This window comes from Canis lupus, chromosome 27 (assembly GCF_011100685.1).
Source record: "Canis lupus familiaris isolate Mischka breed German Shepherd chromosome 27, alternate assembly UU_Cfam_GSD_1.0, whole genome shotgun sequence".
Taxonomy (NCBI): Eukaryota; Metazoa; Chordata; class Mammalia; order Carnivora; family Canidae; genus Canis; species Canis lupus.
The window spans coordinates 8,968,653-8,988,447 of NC_049248.1; the positions used below are offsets into that span (position 1 = coordinate 8,968,653).

The 19,795-nt window shown below is 42.1% G+C and overlaps 2 protein-coding genes across 8 annotated transcripts in view; one reads left to right on the forward strand and one right to left on the reverse strand.

Annotated features, from left to right (window-relative positions):
- Positions 1–19,785, reverse strand: part of DPPA3 (developmental pluripotency associated 3) — an 85,623-nt gene extending 65,838 nt beyond the window's left edge. For 3 of the 7 annotated variants that reach the window (XM_038576703.1, XM_038576705.1, XM_038576704.1), the window contains exon 1: positions 19,364–19,785. In XM_038576703.1, the coding sequence (XP_038432631.1) occupies positions 19,364–19,496 (133 nt within the window). In that variant the 5' untranslated portion in view covers positions 19,497–19,785. Of the gene's footprint in view, positions 1–7,132; positions 7,223–19,363 lie in introns of those variants that run through there. The other 4 variants (XM_038576712.1, XM_038576706.1, XM_038576707.1 and 1 more) reach the window with 3 other exon arrangements.
- Positions 4,209–7,905, forward strand: GDF3 (growth differentiation factor 3). The gene is made up of 2 exons (XM_038576702.1): positions 4,209–4,560; positions 6,993–7,905. The coding sequence occupies exons 1-2, from the start codon at positions 4,293–4,295 to the stop codon at positions 7,820–7,822; spliced, it is 1,098 nt and encodes a 365-aa protein (XP_038432630.1). The 5' UTR covers positions 4,209–4,292; the 3' UTR covers positions 7,823–7,905.
- Positions 19,786–19,795: the final 10 nt, after the last annotated feature.

The following is a 19,795-nucleotide window of genomic DNA, read 5'->3' on the forward strand; positions in this document are numbered from 1 at the left end:
CTTTTTTTTTTTTTTTCTTGATGTCCCTTATTTAAGAGAAAACAATCAAGGATTGGGAGAGTACAGGCCTCACAGCAGAGGGACACTCTTCTCTAGGGATTGGTTCAAGTGTCGGGTTTTTTGTTTTGGTTTGTTTTGTTTTAAAGATTTTATTTATTCATGAGAGACACACACAGAGAGAGAGGCAGAGACATAAGCAGAGGAAGGAGAAGCAGGCTCCATGCAGAGAGCCTGATGTGGGGCTTAACCCTGGGACCCCAGGATCATGCCCTGAGCCAAAGGCAGATGCCCAACCACTGAGCCACCCAGGTATCCCTGCAAGTGTCGGTTTTATGGAGCTTTAGAAGAAGCAATATGAAAACAAGGCATGATTGGCTAGGAGGTTGGGGATTTCCTTAGAAGGCTAGCAAGTTCTACTTTCTTTCTTTTTTTTTTTTTTTTTTTTGCAAGTTCTACTTTCAAGGGAAAGGTGTGCTAGCTAGCTAAAGCTGAGTTGAGGATTGTGATTGATGTATGTTAAGTTTTCTTTGGTAGGTGTTTCCATAAACGCAGGCTAACTTAGATGTAGGTTTGTGATGTGGGCACCAGGCCCCTGGGGTGGCCTAAATTTCATGGGTCCCAATATACTAATGAACTTTATCAAGTGTCTTCAATGGCAGACATTGAACTGAGCATTGAGTACACATCATCCCATCAGATTTCCTCAGCACCTTAGCAAAGAATGTTTTATTCTTACTTTACAGTTGAGTGACTTGGTCATGATCACACAACTTCTAAGTGATGGAGCCTGAATTTAAACCAGTTTGTCTGATTCTGACTTTAAGAAAAGTTAAACAAGGAAAAACAAAATGCAACTGACACTTATTGTTGAAAACAGGTAGAGATTATAGATTATTTTAAAAGTGCTAACTTTTCACTTTTTAGAATGCCAGCAGGAGGAGATAGGAGAAATGGAAATGGAGAAAACTTGGCTATCCAGAAGAAGACGACCTCTGGAAATAGCACTGATCCATTTGATCATTTATTTATTGCCTAGATATCTCCTGAATGTCTACTACCTGCCAGACACTTACATGGGCTGTGGAGATACTTAGAAAAAATTATACAGTGAAAATACTTAGATGGAAACACATGATTCCAATTCCCCAGAAGTATATCATCTGGGAGGGACAGAGGTAAACGACACAGTGAGATGCACTGTAGGAAGCGCTGTAACCGGTGCCCACTTGAGGTTCAGTGGGAGAAAGAAACCTCTACATCTACTTTGGTGAGTCGAGGTTTTTGCAGTGGAAATAAACTTTGAACTTGGTCTGGGGCAAGGCTCTCAGATGAAATGAGCTCACAGGGGAACGACAAATAGATCAATATCATTATAGCATTAACACTGCCAATGGTGGGTGGGAGGAAATGAGACTGGCTGGTGATAGTGATGTGGGAAACAAAGGCAAAAGAGATGTAACTTAAATGAAAATCTCCTTACAGCTTACAGCCCACTGATAGGTTCCTGGAACATGGACCAGGGAATCCAAGGCTGCCTTAGTGCCTTCAAATTTATTTTATTTATTTATTTATTTAAAGATTTTATTTATTTTTCATGAGAGACAGAGAGAGAGACAGAGACACAGACAGAGGGAGAAGCAGGCTCCATGCAGGGAGCCAAATGTGGGACTCGATCTCGGGACTCCAGGATCACACACTGGGCTGGAGGCAGATGATTAACCACTGAGCCACCCAGGAGTACCCCTTCATGTTTAAAAGTAACCTGATTGGGGCACCTGGGTGGCTCAGTGGTTGAGCATCTACCTTTGGCTCAGGTCATGATCCCAAGGTCTTGGGATCCAGTCCCACATCAGGCTCCCCGTGGGGGGCTCTGCTTTTCCCTCTGCTTACGTCTTTGCCTCTTTCTCTGTGTCTCTCATGAATAAACAAATTAAATCTCTAAGAAATATAATAAAAGTAACCTTATCTTGGCACAGCCCACCCTTCAAGGTCCTGAAAGCCTTGCTTCCAGATTCCTTGGAGACTTGCACTATCCCTCACCCCCACTAATTAAAAAGTATACAGTCTGTCACTCCTCACAATCCCAGGACAGTTCTTTCTGCCCACAGGTCCCGTCCCATGAGCAGGGAAGGGGTGAAGGTCTAGACAGGAGAGATAAGAGGCCCCTGACTCCTGTGACTGGGTTCCAGAACTATTTCTGGCAGGTAGAGATGTCGAGACTCAGCACAACAAGAGGTAAGGGGACAGACGGCACAAGAATCTCAAGGCCACAAGCTTCCCAATTGGTTCTCAAGAAAAGACTGCCACTAAAAGCCCTCAGTGGAACCCTTCAAGACCCTCTCACTCCAGAGAGCTTTTTCTTTCCTTTCTGCTCTCACCTCCACTTGATAAACGTTTACTTCACTTCACCCTTTTGTGTCTGCGAAATTTACTCTTCACTCTGTGAGACAAGAACCCTGGAATCCTGCAACAATATGGGTGCCAGACCAATACAGTCTTTGAATGCCAAGCTAGAGTTTTGATTTTATCCTGTAGATGATGGGAAACTATTATTATTACTTTAAGATTTTATTTATTTAAGAGGGGGGGGGAGCAGTAGAGGAAGAGGGAGAAACAGACTCCCCACTAAGCAGGGAGCCCGATGCGGGGCTCAATTCTAGGACCCCAGGATCATGACTTGAGCTGAAGGCAGAAGAGACATTTAATCAACTGAGCCATCCAGGTGCCTCAATGGGAGACTATTATATATTAGACACAACATTTTGTTTTTCCTTTGAGGGAAACAAGGTTTTAGAATAGGTGGTATAAAAGAATGTAAAATAAAGTTCCTGTTCTCAAAAAGCATGAAAATTAGTTTGGCAAGAAAGCAGCTAATTCTTCTATAGCATTTGGAAATCTCCTAAGGGGTTTGTAAAATGACAAAATACAACACCAGAAATTGATGTGTGCTGCCATAAACTCAATAACCTCCATGCCTTTCCACGGTTGTTCCTTCAGCCTTGAATATACGATTGTCTTGCTGAAAAATGTCTACCTCATCTTTGAAGCTCTCTCCTCTGGGAACACTCTATGCTTGCCATTTGGCAGGCGTTGTGCAGAACGTTTTAAAGACATCATCTTTTCAGAGTCCTATAACGAATTAGAAGGTCAGCTTTTCTTTTCAGGTGAGAAAACAAAAACTTCAGAAGGTGAAGTGGCATGCCCAATTACATATAACTAAAAAGTAATGGAATCAAAATTAACCCAGTCAGTCCAATTTTTGACTTTTAATCAGGAAGGGCCAAGTTAGGGCCCAGGTGGCTCAGCGGTTTAGCGCTGCCTTCAGCCCAGGGCGTGATCCTAGAGACCTGGGATCGAGTCCCACATCAGGCTCCCTGCATGGAGCCTGCTTCTCCCTCTGCCTGTGTCTTGGCCTCTCTCTCTCTCTGTGTCTCTCATGAATAAATAAATAAAATCTTAAAAAAAAAAAATTAAAAAAAAAAAAGGAAGGGCCAAGTTAGGGGCGCCTGGCTGGCTTAGTTGGAGGAACCCCTTGATCTTAGTGTTGTGAGTTCAAGCCCCATGTTGGGTGTAGAGATTGCTTAAATAAAACTTTACGTAAAAAGGAAGGGTAAAGTTAGGTGAACAAAATTCAATCCCTCTTAGAGCTGAAAACAGTGTAGATTGAATTCCTTGGGTGAAGTTTTCTCCTCCTTTTTAAAAAAATATTTTATTTATTTATTTATTCATGAGGGACACACAGAGAGAGGCAGAGACAGACAGAGGGAGAAGCAAGCTCCTAGTGGGGAACCTGATGTGGGACTTGATCCCAAGACCTGGGATCACACCCCGAGCTGAAGGCAGATGCTCAACTGCCGAGCCACCCAGGCGTCCCAAGTTGGGTTTCCCACATCGTTGTGGATATGGTCTAATGGAAATCCACCTATGTATTTGTCAGTGACAAGACTTTGCATTTTTCATTACTATTCTAGCACCTTACCTCAAAGCCTTACACAAATAGATGCTTAATCAATGTTTGTTAAATGAATAAATGCATGTATCCTTTCCCCTCTGTCTACCGCTGACAAACCTCAAATTTTTGTGAACTTTTGAGGGGAAAGAGTAGAGGAAAAGAAGAGAAAAAAAAATTCGATGTCCTTTCACATCCAATTGCCTTTGAGAAGCTGGGAAGAGAGCAATTCACACTTGATAATCTTACATCAGATAAAATTAGCAGCACTTGAATTGCCAGGCAGTCAGGCGCTAAGGCTCTCTCCATCCCAGCTAGCAAGCTTGGTCTCAGTTCAGAGGCCATGATTCCTTCCCGGACTGTCTTGGCTCTCCGCCTCCTGTTAACTGTGGCTTTGGCCCAAACATTCCAATTTCAAGAACATGTCTTTCTCCAATTTCTGGGCTTAGACAAAGTGCCTTCACCCCAGAAGTTCCAACCTGTGCCTTCTATCTTGAAGAAAATTTTCCAGGATCAAGAGGCAGCAGCGATCAATGGGGACTCCCAAGATGTATGCTACATAAAGGATCTTGGTATCAGTGGGAACATACTCCGACTTCTCCTGGATAAAGGTAAGGAAATTAGAGTGCTTTCTAGACAAAGGTGTGGCAGTAGATGGAATGAAGAAAGAAGGACAAGGTCACAATTACCAAGGGGTTTGTAGAAGGCCTTGTGCTGGTAGTTTACATATTTTATCTCATTTAATCCTGACCACATCCCGAGATTCAAAAGGTAGGTTTTCTTATCAGCTTTTTAACAATAAGGAAAGTAGGTCTCAGACAGTAGATAACCTGTAAGCTATTCAAGATCATACAGCCAGTGTGTGAGCAAAGTCAGGGTTCAAAACAGGTTTTTTCTGAACCGACCCTTTTGTACTACAGGTAAGGGGGTTGGAGTGAGGGTGCAATTATGGCTCAGGTATCACTCTTCAGCCCACAATTTATGCATTGTGGTGCCTTTGATATGGCAAGCAGGGGGCGGTGAGCATTTGGAGTCCAGTTTGCCTTGGGGACTCTTGCTTCCGGTCTCCACACCTCCCCACTACTTTTAGATAGAAATGGCTTGTGATTTGTGAGTACAGAGCACTGATATATATGCCATTGTCATGCCCTTCAGATGAGGATCTGATTGACATTCTATAATTTGTCAAACTGACACCACCCACCAAAATTGCCTAGGCTGACGGTTAAAAGTAGACTAAATAAATAAATAAATAAATAAATAAATAGTTGGTTCTCCTTACCGGTTCCTGAGCCTCACTCTCCCACCCAATTCTTATTCAAAGCCAGAGATGGGTGTTGTAATCTGCATTTCTGTAAAGCTTCCCAGGGTCGGGGGGTGGGGATCAGAAGAGGAATGGAGAACCCCGATTGGTTGGTTTTACAGTAACTGGAGAGAAAATTTGGAAAATTTGAATACTTATTTGTCCTGGAAGCATTTCTGGGATACCTACTATGTGCTGGGAACTGTGTTTGGCTATGGGAATATAGAACTTAAAGTCTGCCTTTTAAGAGTTCATAAATGATAGAAGAAAAAAATTTGTAAAAAGGAGATAGAAAAACATAAAACTGCCACACTTTATGCTAAGTATTATTATGTTAAAGACTCTAGGCCTTGGGGTTGGGGGTCCAGGCACAATTCCTGGAGGAAGGTTAAAAGTTATGGGAAGCTAGTTGAAGAGTTTCCTTGGAAAGAGTAGAAAACAGCCATGCAAAAACTATGATTTTTGTGGTGACCATAATCCCATCAAATGATACAGGAAAGGGCGTAATTTTGCCATTATCCATCCCTAACCTCCACATAGAGAAAACTATTATAAATAGTTTATACATATATTATCCCAGACTTTTTTCCTTTGTGTATATTTATGATAGAAGCTTGTATTTTTTTTGATAAATGGGGTCATAATTACTCAAGTATTATGACTATCTCATACAAATCAGAACTAAAGGTTATAATTTATCTCACTTTATTTTTTTATTTTTTATGTCTTAAAAATTTTATTTATTTATTCATGAGAGACAGAGAGAGAGAGAGGCAGAGACACAGGCAGAGGGAGAAGCAGGCTCCATGCAGGGAGCCCAAGTTGGGACTCGATCCCGGTTCTCCAGGATCACACCCCGGGGCTGAAGGTGATTTACTTGAGAGAGAGAGAGAGAGAGAGAGAGAGAGAGAGCATGAGGAGAGGTGCAGTGAGAAAAGGAAGCAGACTCCTCACTGAGCAGGGAGACTGATGTGGGGCTCAATCCCAGGACCTGGGATCATGGCCTGAATTAAAGGCAGGCACTTAACTAACTGAGGCACCCAGCCACCCCCAGCCTAGAATGTTCTTTTTGTTGTTATTGTTAAAGATTTTATTTATTTATTTATGAGAGACAGAGGCAGAGACAGAGGCAGAGGGAGAAGCAGGGTCCATGCAGGGAGCCCAATGCCGGACTCGGGATCCCGGGATCACGCCCTGAGCTGAAGGCAGACGCTCAACCGCTGAGCCACCCAGGCGTCCCGATCCTTTTTTTCCACCTAGAACGTTCTTACATTTTTGTGCCATGGGTCCCTTTGGCCTTTCTATTGAAGCTGATGGACCCCTTCTCAGAGTAATGGCTTACATACCTAAAATAAAATATTTAGAATTCCCAAAGAAATCAATTAAGTATTACAATACATTTGTAAAAATATTTGAAACCAAATGTGTGTATAGTAACATACATGGATGCTAGAGTTCTGTGAAAATAAAGAAGTAATTCTTTTTCCCATCCAAGTTCATGGACCTTCTAAATTCTATCCAGGACCCCTTGGGGACCTGTGGATGTGAAGATAAGAAACTCTGGTCTCAAGTGAGGAGTGAGAGGAACAAATCCTTGCAATGGTAGGGTTTGAGTAACTCACCATTTTCTGCCCTTATTTTGTATATGTAGATATCATATAACATTTGACACTTCTATCATCTAGGTGGATATGAAGTCAAATATGTTATGGTGACTCTCACTTCTCTGTTCCAATTCAGGTCTCTTTCTTTACTCCAAGAAACGTCCCCAAGCCTCCTCTTGCCTCCAGAAATTCCTCTACTTTAACCTCTCTGCCATTAAAGATAAGGAGCTGTTAACAATGGCCCAACTGGGCCTGGATTTGGGGCCCAACACTTACTATAAGCCAGGACCGGAACTGGAGTTGGCTCTGTCCCTGGTTCAGGAGCCTCACGGGTGGGGCCAGTCCATCCCTAAACCAGGTAAAATGCTTGTATTACAGTCAGTACCATGGCCTCGAGGTGTCGTCCACTTCAACCTGCTGGATGTGGCTAAGGATTGGAATAACAACCCCAGGAAGAACTTAGGTTTGTTGCTAGAAATACTGGTGAAAGGAAACAGAGACTTTGTGGTGAATTTTCAGCTTCAGGACACCTGTGCCAGACTGAGACAGTCCCTTCATGCTTCCCTGCTGGTGGTGACTCTCAACCCTGAGCAGTGCCACTCTTCTTCCCGGAAAAGGAGGGAAGCCATCCTTTTCCCTAAGGCTTCTTGCCAGAACCTCTGCCATCGTCACCAGCTATTCATCAACTTCCAGGACTTAGGTTGGCACAAGTGGATTATTGCTCCCAAAGGGTTCATGGCAAACTACTGCCATGGAGATTGTCCTTTCTCACTGACCACCTCCCTCAACAGCTCCAATTATGCGTTCATGCAAGCCCTGATGCATGCGGTTGACCCAGAGATCCCCCAGGCTGTCTGTATCCCCACCAAGCTGTCCCCCATTTCCATGCTCTATCAGGACAATGATGACAATGTCATTTTACGACATTATGAAGACATGGTGGTTGACGAATGTGGATGTGGGTAGGCTGTTAGAAATAGAAGGAGTGCCCTTACAGTAAATCTAATAAAATTAGAAACTTGGTTTATGACTTCTTGGATCTAAAATAACAATATATTTATGTTTAAATTTTGTCTTCTTGGAAAATCCATCATGATTAATGATCTCCCTAATTACATACACACACATGGACACACACACACATTCAGCCCTAATGATCTAACAGTCATGATGTAAATAGGGAGATATTAAGTATAATTTATGCTAATAAATTAGAAACTGTCTTCCTAGAAAAAAAATAAATAAATAACAGAGTCATGATGCACTTGACAGTATGTTAGACTCTAGATAGGAGACTGGCATTTATTGGTGGCCTATTATAGGCAGGCATTAAACTGTGTTTTACCTATAAACATCATTACAGGATGTTTTTTGAGGTAGGCCTTATTATTTATACTTCATAGATATTGAAGGTGAATAACAAATTTCCCTAAAGTCATCAACTTTCCCTGGCAGATCTCACAGGCTAACAACGTTACTTTTTTTTTTTTTTTTAACAATGTTACTTTAAAAAAATTATTTTGATGAGCATCTGGGTAGCTGGTTAAGTAGCAGACTCTTGATTTTGACTCAGGTCATGATCTCAGGATCCTGGGGTTGAGCCCAGAGTCAGAATCAGGTTCCACGCTCAGGGGGGAGTATACTTGAAGATTCTGTCTCCCTATTCCTCTGCCTCTCCCCCTGCTCACGTACACACGCTCTCAAATAAATCTTTTAAAAAATTATTTTGAGACAATACAAAATAATAAGAAAAATATGATCAAAACTGTACCTGATATCTACATTTCCTTCTGGTCCTTTATTGTTATATATGATTATTTTTAAAAGATTTTATTTATTTATTCATGAGAGACACAGAGAGAGACAGATACAGGCAGAGGGAGAAGCAGGCTCCTCACAGGGAGCCTGATGTGGGACTTGATCACCGGACCCAGGATCATGCCCTTTGCCAAAGGCAGATGCTCAACTGCTGAGCCACCCAGGTGTCCCGTTATATATGATTTTTATAGCTCAGATCACACTGTACATATAATTTTTTAAAAGATTTTATTTATTTATTCATGAGAGACACAGAGAGAGAGAGAGAAGCAGAGACACAGGCAGAGGGAGAAGCAGGCTCCATGCAGGGAGCCCGATGTGGGACTTGATCCCCGGGATTCCAGGACCACGCCCTGGGCCGAAGGCAGGTGCTAAACCGCTGAGCCACCCAGGGATCCCCTGTACATATAATTTTGTATCTTCCTGTATTCAACCTTACCATAGGACTTCTTTTCATATCACCAACATCTACATAGTTCTTTTAATGGCTGTATTATATACAATTAGATGATTATTTAGATACATATTTTACTTAAGAAAGTTTATCATTGGGCATTATTATATTGTTTACAATTTTCATGGTGGAATACTGTTATGATTCTTTGTATATCATTGTCCATATCTTGTCCCCACTTAGAAAAATTTTAGACATGGAATTACAGAGTCAAAGGCATAAATTGATTTCCATAATTAATAGAAAATATACTGATATGAAATATGCATATGTTGTAGGGTAAAATGCAAAATTCACACAGACTTCAAGTACAAAACTCTAGACTTTGTAGGATACTTGGAGTTGTAGCAGGAAGTAGGAGTTCACTCATCTTTCTTGTTGAGAGAACTAAAGCAGAAGTTTGTGAATCACTGCTTCATTTAGTCCCTTTTTTTTTTAAGATTTTATTTATTTATTCATAGAAACACAGAGAGAGAATGAGAGGCAGAGAACACAGGCAGAGGGAGAAGCAGGCCCCATGCAGAGAGCTCAACGTGGGACTCGATCCAGGGTCTCCAGGATCATGCCCTGGGCTGCAGGCGGCGCTAAACCGCTGCGCCACCAGGGCTGCCCAATTTAGTACTACCCTTTTTTAATGCCATTTGTCACTATCTTATGTCAACTTCACCACTCTCACCTGGATTATTGCCACAACTTTTAACTGAATTGTGGTTTTATTTTTAAGTTTTTAAAAATGTCAATTATTACAATTTAACTATATTACAAATACACATATAGATGCCCACATAATATTCCCAGTCTCTTTTCCCATTCTCGTAATGAAACCACCATACTGAAGTTGATATATTTTTAAACTATTATTTATTTATTTATTTATTTATTTATTTATTTATTTATTTACTTATTTCAGAGAGAGAGAGAGAGAGAGCACAAACATGAGCATGGGGAAGGACAGAAGGAGAAGCAGAGTCCCCACTGAGCAGGGAACCTGAGGTGGGACTCAACCCCAGGACCCTGGGATCATGATCTGAGCTGAAGGCAGATGCTTAACTAAGCCACCTAGGCACCCCACTGAAGCTGATATGTCTTTCCCATTCTACAATTTGAATACATGTATTTGAAATCATAAATAGATAAATCATTGCTGCATAAATACGTAAACTTTATAGAAACAATATTGGAGTATATTTTTCTACAACATTTTTTCCCTCTACTATTTCACATATAATTAATTTTCCCCCTCTGCTGAGTCATAATCCATTACATGTATATTTCACAATAGATTTATCCATTATTGAACACTGGAGGCATTCAAACAAACTGCTACAATCATTTCAATAGGATGGACACAAAGTCTCTTTGCAATCTCCTTGTCCAGCCGGGACTTCCTTGTAGCACAGCAGTGAAGGGGTAATTATAAGGAGAAGGGACTACAGAACTTGTAGCAACTCTGAATGCATATCCTTGAACACAAACAGAACTGATCGATAAAAAGCACCTTGTCAAATGCCGTTTGAACCAGGAACACTGTTCTGACAGGTTTTGGGGAGATTGGCTTTAGACATACCATTTAGAACAAGTTAGTGGAACAATCAGGATGTTGCCAACAATAGTAACTATGTCAATATGTTTACAGAAGTACTTTCAAATTATATATATTTTAAGATTTTATTTATTCATGAGAGACACAGAGAGGCAGAGACACAGGCAGAGGGAGAAGCAGGCTCCATGCAGGGAGCCCGATGTGGGACTCATCTTGGGGCCCTGGGATCATGCCCTGAGCCAAAAGCAGACGCTCAACTGCTAAGCCACCCAGGTGTCCTGCAAGTTATACTTGTTGAAGAAAGAGCTAAGCTCAGTGTAACAGAAGATGGTTGTTTTGGTAAAGGTGGCAATGCTTTGGTGGGGCTTCTGCAGTGCCAGCATTCTTGGTAGTCCATTCAGGCTTGAACAAGTGAATCTGATTGGTATAGACAAAATTCATAAAAATTCACCTGCAAACCAGTCATCAATATGTGAGTTTACAATAAGATGCCAAGGGAAGAGGATTAGCCAGCATAGTATGTTTGATTGAAAAGTACACATGGAAAACAAGTTATCGTAATATATATTTTGGAAATCAGAGGAAGGGAATTAGCTAAATGATCTAAATGGCGAGATTTATTAACCTCCAGATGCAAACAGTAGAGGAATTGTAGTCATTTCAGATCATACCCTCCTATTAACATTCTTTTTTTTTTTTTAATTTTTATTTATTTATGATAGTCACAGAGAGAGAGAGAGAGAGAGGCAGAGACACAGGCAGAGGGAGAAGCAGGCTCCATGCACCGGGAGCCCGATGTGGGATTCGATCCCGGGTCTCCAGGATCGCGCCCTGGGCCAAAGGCAGGCGCCAAACCTCTGCGCCACCCAGGGATCCCTCCTATTAACATTCTTTAATCAGTCTACAATATGCTTGCTTGGATAATGGCTTTCTTATTTATAATATCACATGCTAAGCTTTGTTTATTGAGTAAATAAGCTGCTCATTTGATTGGGGTGACCCCAGATTATGTTGGACAAACATTATAAATCATCTTGTAGGGCAGTTTATTTCTGAAGAAAATGATCTGGTTGTTTTTTTTTTTTAATTTTTATTTATTTATGATAGTCACAGAGAGAGAGAGAGGCAGAGACACAGGCAGAGGGAGAAGCAGGCTCCATGCACCGGGAGCCTGACGTGGGACTCGATCCTGAGTCTCCCGGATCGCGCCCTGGGCCAAAGGCAGGCGCCAAACCGCTGTGCCACCCAGGGATCCCCGTATCTGTTGTTTTATTTCACTGAGGGACGCCTGGGTGGCTCAGTGGTTGAGCATCTCTCCTTTGGCTCAGGGCGTGATCCTAGGGTCCAGGATGGAGTCCCACATCAGGATCCCTGCAGGGGGCCTGCTTCTCCCTCTGCCTGTGTCTCTGCCTTTCTGTGAATAAATAAATAAAATCTTTTTTTTTTTTTAAGTTTCATTTCATTGAAGTGATATTTATTTTTATACACTATCATTTTTTGATGATATATATTTACTGAACTTTAGGATCAGCATAACAATAACTTCTTGAACAGTATGTTTGAGGGCAGCCCTGGTGGCACAGCGGTTTAGTACCACCTGCAGCCCGGGGTGTGATCCTGGAGACCTGGGGACCTGGGATCGAGTCCTGCGTGGGGCTCCCTACGTGGGGCTCCCTACGTGGGGCCTGCTTCTCCCTCTGCCTGTGTCTCTGCCTCTATCTCTCTCTCTCTCTGTGTCTCTATGAATAAATAAAATCTTTAAAAAATAAATAAATACAGTATGTTTGGGGGAAAAACCTGGTTATTCAATCTTCTCCTTGATTGAGTTCTAGGTAAATAGAAATTTACTGTAAATGGCACACCTGGGTGATTGAGTCAGTTAAGTGTCTGCCTTTGGCTCAGGTCATGATTCCAGGGTCCTGTGATTGAGCCCTATGTGGGGCTTCCCCACTCAGCAGGGAGTCTGCTTTTCCCTCTCCTCCCCATCTGTGCTCTCTCTTCTCTGTTTCTCTCTCTCTTAAATAAATAAAATCAAGGAAGAAAGAAAGAAAGAGAGAAAGAAATTAAGAAATTTACTGTAAGGACTAGTTTTGGTAAAACAGGTAATCTGATCCAAAAGTGCTTAGGAAAAAAACCCACAAAACTGCTTAGGAAATATTGAATTTGAGTTTTTTTTTTAAAGATTTTATTTATTTATTCATGATAGACATAGAGAGAGAGAGGCAGAGACACAGGCAGAGGGAGAAGCAGGCTCCATGCCAGGAGCCGGACGTGGGACTCGATCCGGGACTCCAGGATCACACTCTGGGCCAAAGGCAGGTGCTGAACTGCTGAGCCATCCAGGGATCCCCTGAATTTGAGATTTTATTTTATTTTATTTTATTTTTATTTTTTTTTAATTTTTATTTATTTATGATAGTCACAGAGAGAGAAAGAGAGGCAGAGACACAGGCAGAGAGAAGCAGGCTCCATGCACTGGGAGCCCGACGTGGGATTCGATCCCGGGTCTCCAGGATCGCGCCCTAGGCCAAAGGCAGGCGCCAAACCGCTGCGCCACCCAGGGATCCCTGAATTTGAGATTTTAGAAGAGAGATGGACAAAATCAAAATGGTTTCTTTTTTTTTTTTTTTTTTTTTTTTTTTTTTTATGATAGTCACAGAGAGAGAGAGAGAGAGGCAGAGACACAGGCAGAGGGAGAAGCAGGCTCCATGCACCGGGAGCCCGACGTGGGATTCGATCCCGGGTCTCCAGGATCGCGCCCTGGGCCAAAGGCAGGCGCTAAACCACTGCGCCACCCAGGGATCCCTCAAAATGGTTTCTTTAAATCAACTGGCATTAAAATATTAGAACAGAAATAGTAGTAATTATAAAATGCCATCATACCACTGTTAGTGGTAATTTTTTTTAAAGATATTTATTTATTTATTTATTTATTTATTTATTTATTTATTTATTTGAGAGAGACACAGAGAGAGGCAGAAACATAGGTAGAGGGCAGCCCCGGTGGTGCAGCGGTTTGGCGCCGCCTGCAGCCTAGGGCGTGATCCTGGAGACCCTGGATCGAGTCCCACGTCAGGCTCCCTGCATGGAGCCTGCTTCTCCCTCTGCCTGTGTCTCTGCCTCTCTCTCTGTGTGTGTCTCTATGAATAAATAAATAAATAATCTTAAAAAAAAAAAAGAAAAGAAAAGAAACATAGGTAGAGGGAGAAGCAGGCTCCATGCAGGGAGCCCAATGTGGGACTCCATCCCGACCCTGGGATCACGCCCTGAGCCAAAGGCAGATGCTCAACCCCTGAGCCACCCAGGCATCCCTGTTAGTGGTATTAATCAAAGTATTAGAACAGTGAAAATACTAAAGAAGGAATACTTTCAGACTAGAATGGGGGGAAGAAAAACGGAGGTGTGAATAAAATTTAAAGTACTCATTAAATAATAAACAATTGGGTCTATGTTATAGTAATTCTTTGACATGGAGCATGTAATTAAGTAGAGTCTTATATCTGCAGAGAATCCTCTGCATTTAAGGGAAAAAATTCAATCTCTCTCAGAACTCCTTGACTTCTCATTTCTCTGGGGCCTTTCAACTGCCTTGGGCTGCTTTATTGGTAGGAAAGTGAGCGCTGACCTCGGTGAGTTATTGTCACTAGGGGTGGGGTGGCAAAAGAGTGTGGCCTACAGAAAACCACAGAGTGGTTGGAGGAACAATGCTGAGGTTGGTCAGCTGTACAAAAGGCCAGTACATCAGTTCACTCTTATACATATATATTTTCCAGAATTTCTGTCTCTGTCCCCACACCTGTCATCCCGATGAGGAGAACAAAGGTGAGAGAAATGGAGCCAAAATCAATCTCCTTATGAAGCAGGAGAGCTTGGTTCTTGTCTCATGGAGTTAAAGGATGAATCTCTCAGACAAAGGAGAGTGAGTAAATCAATAGTTTATTAAGTGAAGATATAGAGAACACTCTCAGGAGTGAGAAGGGTCCTGACAGGGTTGCCACTGTAGGTTTTTTAGACTGGTCTTTTATTGAAAACTTGACCGGGGAGCTTGCAGCCTTGAGATTCTTGTGCGGTCTTGGTTTGAGCAAGGACTGTTGAGAACACCCTTACTGACTGTGGTCTGGTCATTTTCTGTGATTACATTGTGGCCACCAAAGAAAAATACACCCTAACATCTGGGGTCAGGCGGTCTGGTTTATTCCCTTATCTCTGGTTTTCTTATATCAGCATTTTAGAAACTTTGTTGTGTGAGCCTGATTCCATGGCCCCCTATCCATCTCTCCCTGCCTAGTCCTGTCTCTCACCCACTTACAGCTTGCAGCCCAGTGACAGAGACCTGAAATGTGCAGAGTGTGACCTTCCATGAAGAACCCATGGCTGCCTTAATGTCTTCATGTTTATGTTTTATTAAAGACTAGAAGAAACCTTATCTTAACAGCAGCTGGCTCCTCAAGGTCCTGAAGGCCTTGCTTCTAAATTCCTTAGAGACCTACACTATCCCTAACCCCGGCTAACGAAAAAACATATAGTCACTTCTTACAATCTCACTGCAGCTCTTTCTGCCCATGGGTCCTGTCCCCATGCTATAATAAAACCACCTTTTTGCACTCTAAAATATCTCAAGAATTCTTTCTTCTTTCTTTCGTTCCTTTCTTGTATTTCGGTTTCTTCTCTTCTTTCTTTCTATGTTCTTTCTTTCTTCTTTCGTTGTTATTTCTTTCGTCTTCTCTTCTTTCTTTCTTTCTTTCTTTCTTCCTTCCTTCCTTCCTTCCTTCCTTCCTTCCTTCCTTCCTTCCTTCCTTTCTTTCTTTCTTTCTTTCTTTCTTTCTTTCTTTCTTTCTTTCTTCTTTTTTGGGGGGGTGGAGGGTTAAAGATTTTTATTTGAGAGAGAGAGAGCATGAGCAGAGGGAGAGGGGGAGGGAGAAGCAGACTCCCTGCCAAGCAGGGAGTCCCACCTGGGGCTTGATCCCAGGACCCTGGAGTCATAATGTGGGCGGACACAAATGCTTAACCAACTGAGCCACTCAGGCACCCCAAGAATTCTTTCTTGACCATTGGGCTCCTTGATCCCGCATCAGTCCTTTCCCTGGAGAACACTGGTCCTGGTGCAGAAGGCCCAGATGGCCAGGGGCGCGCCAAGAGCCTGGTCGCTTGAGGTCAGTAGGGAAGGGCACAGGCACTGTGACCACGCAGCGTCTGTCCTGTTAGCCTGGCAGCCTCAGAGCAGCTGCTGCAGCGAGTGGCTAGCCAGCCCAGGAGAAGCCCAGTTTAGAGCAGATTGTTCATGCGACACTGGTGCTCTGGGTCGCGGGGAGCAGCACCTGACACTGGCCACCAGGCCTTATTTCCCAGGACCTAGTGCAGTAATTGGCATGTAATAAACAATAACTATCGGTTCTGGGGGACAGGGGGTGGCCACAGCCCAGAGAACTGGTGACCCCTGCCCCCTGACTCCCAGAATAATCATTTCAGCTATTTAAAACTTTTTTTAAAAAATATTTTATTTATTTATTAATGAGAGACACACAGAGAGAGGCAGAGACAGAGGCAGAGGGAGAAGCAGGCTTCCCACAAGGAGCGCCATGTGGCACTTGATCCCAGATCCTGGGATCATGCCCTGAGCCCAAGGCAGATGCTCAACTGCTGAGCCACCCCGGTGTCCCCCTAATCATTTCAGCTATTATCACAGAGTTTTCTGTGCTTTGCTTGTGAGTAGAATACTTGGAGTCGCTAAGCTCAAAATAAGATGTTGGCTGGTCCCAGAGACAGAGGGTAGCCAAGGTTGCAACTGAAAAAAGGTTTGGAGGGAGGTCAGAGAATGTAGAAGGGGTGTCTCTGGATTTGTTCTGTCCAAACACAGTTGAAGAGACAGATCCATGGGACTGCCAGGAGCACTGCCTTCTCTTACTTTTTGTTTAATTGTTTGCTTAGCAACATTAAACAGCAAGCTGGTACAATTATTTTGGGATAAAAATTGTATCACATATTTTGCAACCATTACCTTTGCCATGTTGCAGTGATGTGAAATTTATCTTTCTGAGAAAGATGCGCACAGATCTTTTGGAACCTTACTTGAGAATGGCTGGTTTAGCTATAATCTATATTTTCATCTTTCAAAAAAATAATAATTATGCAGTGATTAATACAGGTAATTGCCCAAGGTCTCCTGGAACAATAATTAAATCAATAGGTATTTTGAAAGAAAGAATATGATAACTGCCAAAGATATCAACAGAATACACATGGAAACTGAGAGGTGGGAGCAAATCCACCTAAACTTGACTCTTGATATAGGGTCATAAGTTCAATTCCCATGTTGGGCATAGAGTTTACTTAAAAAAAAAAAAAAAAAGCTAGAACAAAGGCAGGAAATAGATGGCAGAAATTGAAGATTTATTTACAGGGGGTTGAATTTGTTAATTATATTGCTTTTCTGCCCTCTGCTGATTAAAACAGGGAAGAGTAAGTTATTAAAATACATGATTCCTAATATCTGGAGGATCAAGGGTGTCCTTGAGAACCTGATAAGACATATAGACTCTCCTCCAGAATATAATATACATAAATACAGAATATTTTGCAAATAATTTCAGTTGTTTCATGGAATCCCTGAAGTGTAAACTATAGGATTGTGAAGAACACATTCTTCTTGAGGTTTCTTTCTTCTTTGTTTCATTATTTCATTCTTCCTGGTTTCCTTCCTTCCTTTTTCTTTTTTTCTTAAAGATTTTATTTATTTTTAAAATTTTATTTATTTATTCGTGAGAGACACAGAGAGAGAGGCAAAGACAGAAGCATAGGGAGAAACAGGCTTCTTGCAAGGAGTCTAATGCGGGACTCCATCCCAGGACCCCGGGATCACGCCCTGAGCTGAAGGCAGATGCTCAACCGCTAAGCCACCCAGGCGTCCCAAATTCAGTGGTTTTAATAACTATATTCACAAGTGTAAATCCATTACAACTGTATAACTCCAGAAATTTTCATTAACCCCCAAAATAAATCCCATTTCCATTAGCACATAGTCCCCAAGTCCTCTCACTGCCTGCCCCCATCCTCTGGCAACACTAAAGTACTTTCTATCTCTATGGATTTACCTCTTCTGGAAATCTCATATAAACAGAATCAACACGTAGTCTGTTGTGACTGGGTTCTTTCACCGAGGATAATGTTTTCAAGCTTCATCTGTGTTGTAGTGTGTATCAGTATTTCCTTCCTTTTAATAGCTGAATATTATTTCACTGTATGGATATGCCTCAACTTATTTATCTGTTTATCAGTTGATGGATATTTGAATTGTTTCTGCCTATTGACTAGTATGATCTTTTTTTAAGATTTTATTTTTAATTGTATTCATTTTTTTTTAAGAGAGAGCACATGGGTGAAGGGGGGGGAAGAGGGAGAGAGAGAATTTTTTTTTTAAAGGTTTTGTTTATTTATTCATTAGAGAGAGAGAAAGAGAGAGAGGCAGAGACACAGGCAGAGGGAGAAGTAGGCTCCCTCAGGGAGCCTGATGTGGGACTGGATCCCGGGACTCCAGGATCAGGCCCTGGGCCGAAGGCAGGCCACCCAGGTATCCCTCTTACAAATAATTATTGTCATGTGTATCATATCTGATAGTTCTGAGTTTTCTTTATATATAGATAGATAGATAGATAGATAGATAGATAGATAGATATAGATAGATTTATTTATTTGAGAGAGAGAGACAGAGTAAGTGGGGGCAGAGGAGCAGAGGGAATCTCAAGCAACCCACCCCTACCCCCCACCGCCCTGCTGACACACAGCTCCATGCAAGCCTCAGTCCCACAACCCAGAGATCACAACCTGAGCTGAAACCAAGAGTCGGAGGCTTAATCAACTGACTCACCCAAGGCGCCCCGGTTCTGAGTTTTTTTAACACAAAATTTAATCAAAAGTACCCTTAATGACAAACATTCGATAAGAATTCTAATAGAAACAAACTTGAATTATACTTTGCCTTAACTATCGCGTATATGCTTTCCGTGACTCTGTCATATTAGTATCTTCATGCTGCTATAACAGATTATGACAAATTTAGTGGGTAAAACAATATAAATTATCATATAGCTCTGGAGGTCAGAAATACACAATAGGGCATGCCTGGGAGGCTCAGCGGTTGAGCGTCTGCCCTTGGCTCAGGGTGTAATCCCGGGGTCCAGGATGGAGTCCCCATCCAGCTCCCTGCATGGAGCCTCCGTGTCTCTTCCCTCTTCCTGTGTCTCTGGCTCTCTTTCTGTGTCTTTCATGAATAAGTAAATAAAATCTTAAAAAAAGAAAAGAAAAGAAATAGACAATAGGGTCTCACTGGCTAAAATCAAGGTGGTGTCATCAGGCCAGCGTTTCTTTAGGGAGGCTCTAGGGAAAAATCCATTTTCATGCCCTTCCAAGCCTAGAAGCTTGGAAGTCCTCATTCCTTGAATCATGGCCCCTTCCAGTCTTATCTCTGCTTTCATATTTGCACGGCTTTCTCTCAGTCCGATTCTTTTGCATCACTCTTATAAGAGTACTTTTGATTAGATTGAGACCACTCATAATAGAAGTAAGATTACTTCTTACCTCAAGATCCTTAACTTAATCACACCTGCAAAGTCCTATATGCCCTTGTAAGGTACTGCACTTACAGGTTCTAGATATTAGGAGGCAGACGTCTCTGGGTGGCTGTTATTCTACTTACCATAAGTATAACTTTGAAACACTTGGCTTCTGAAGGACCTTCGTTTATGATGTGGCACTTCTGCTCCTTCTTCAAAACTCTCAGCTGTCACTCCAAACTGCTTTCCTTGTGGGAGTTGCAGCTTATCTTTCATAATTAAGGAATATCTTTTATTTAGGGCTCCAGTATAGGGTTCATGGTACTTGAGATTCAAATTCAGGAGCTCTAGATCTGAGACCCTAGAGGGAGGGAGACTTAGGTCTTGAAAATGACCTCAATTCTGGGAGTCTGTACTGAAACTCAGAGATGTTTGAGCCAAAGTTCAGACAACAGGAGGCAATGGTAATCTGGAGCACAGTTTTCACTGTAGTCTCAAGAAAAATGAAAAACCAGAAGTGGACTTGGCCATACACTTAACCTTGGCTTCAAAAAGGAAGGAAGATCATGTGAAAC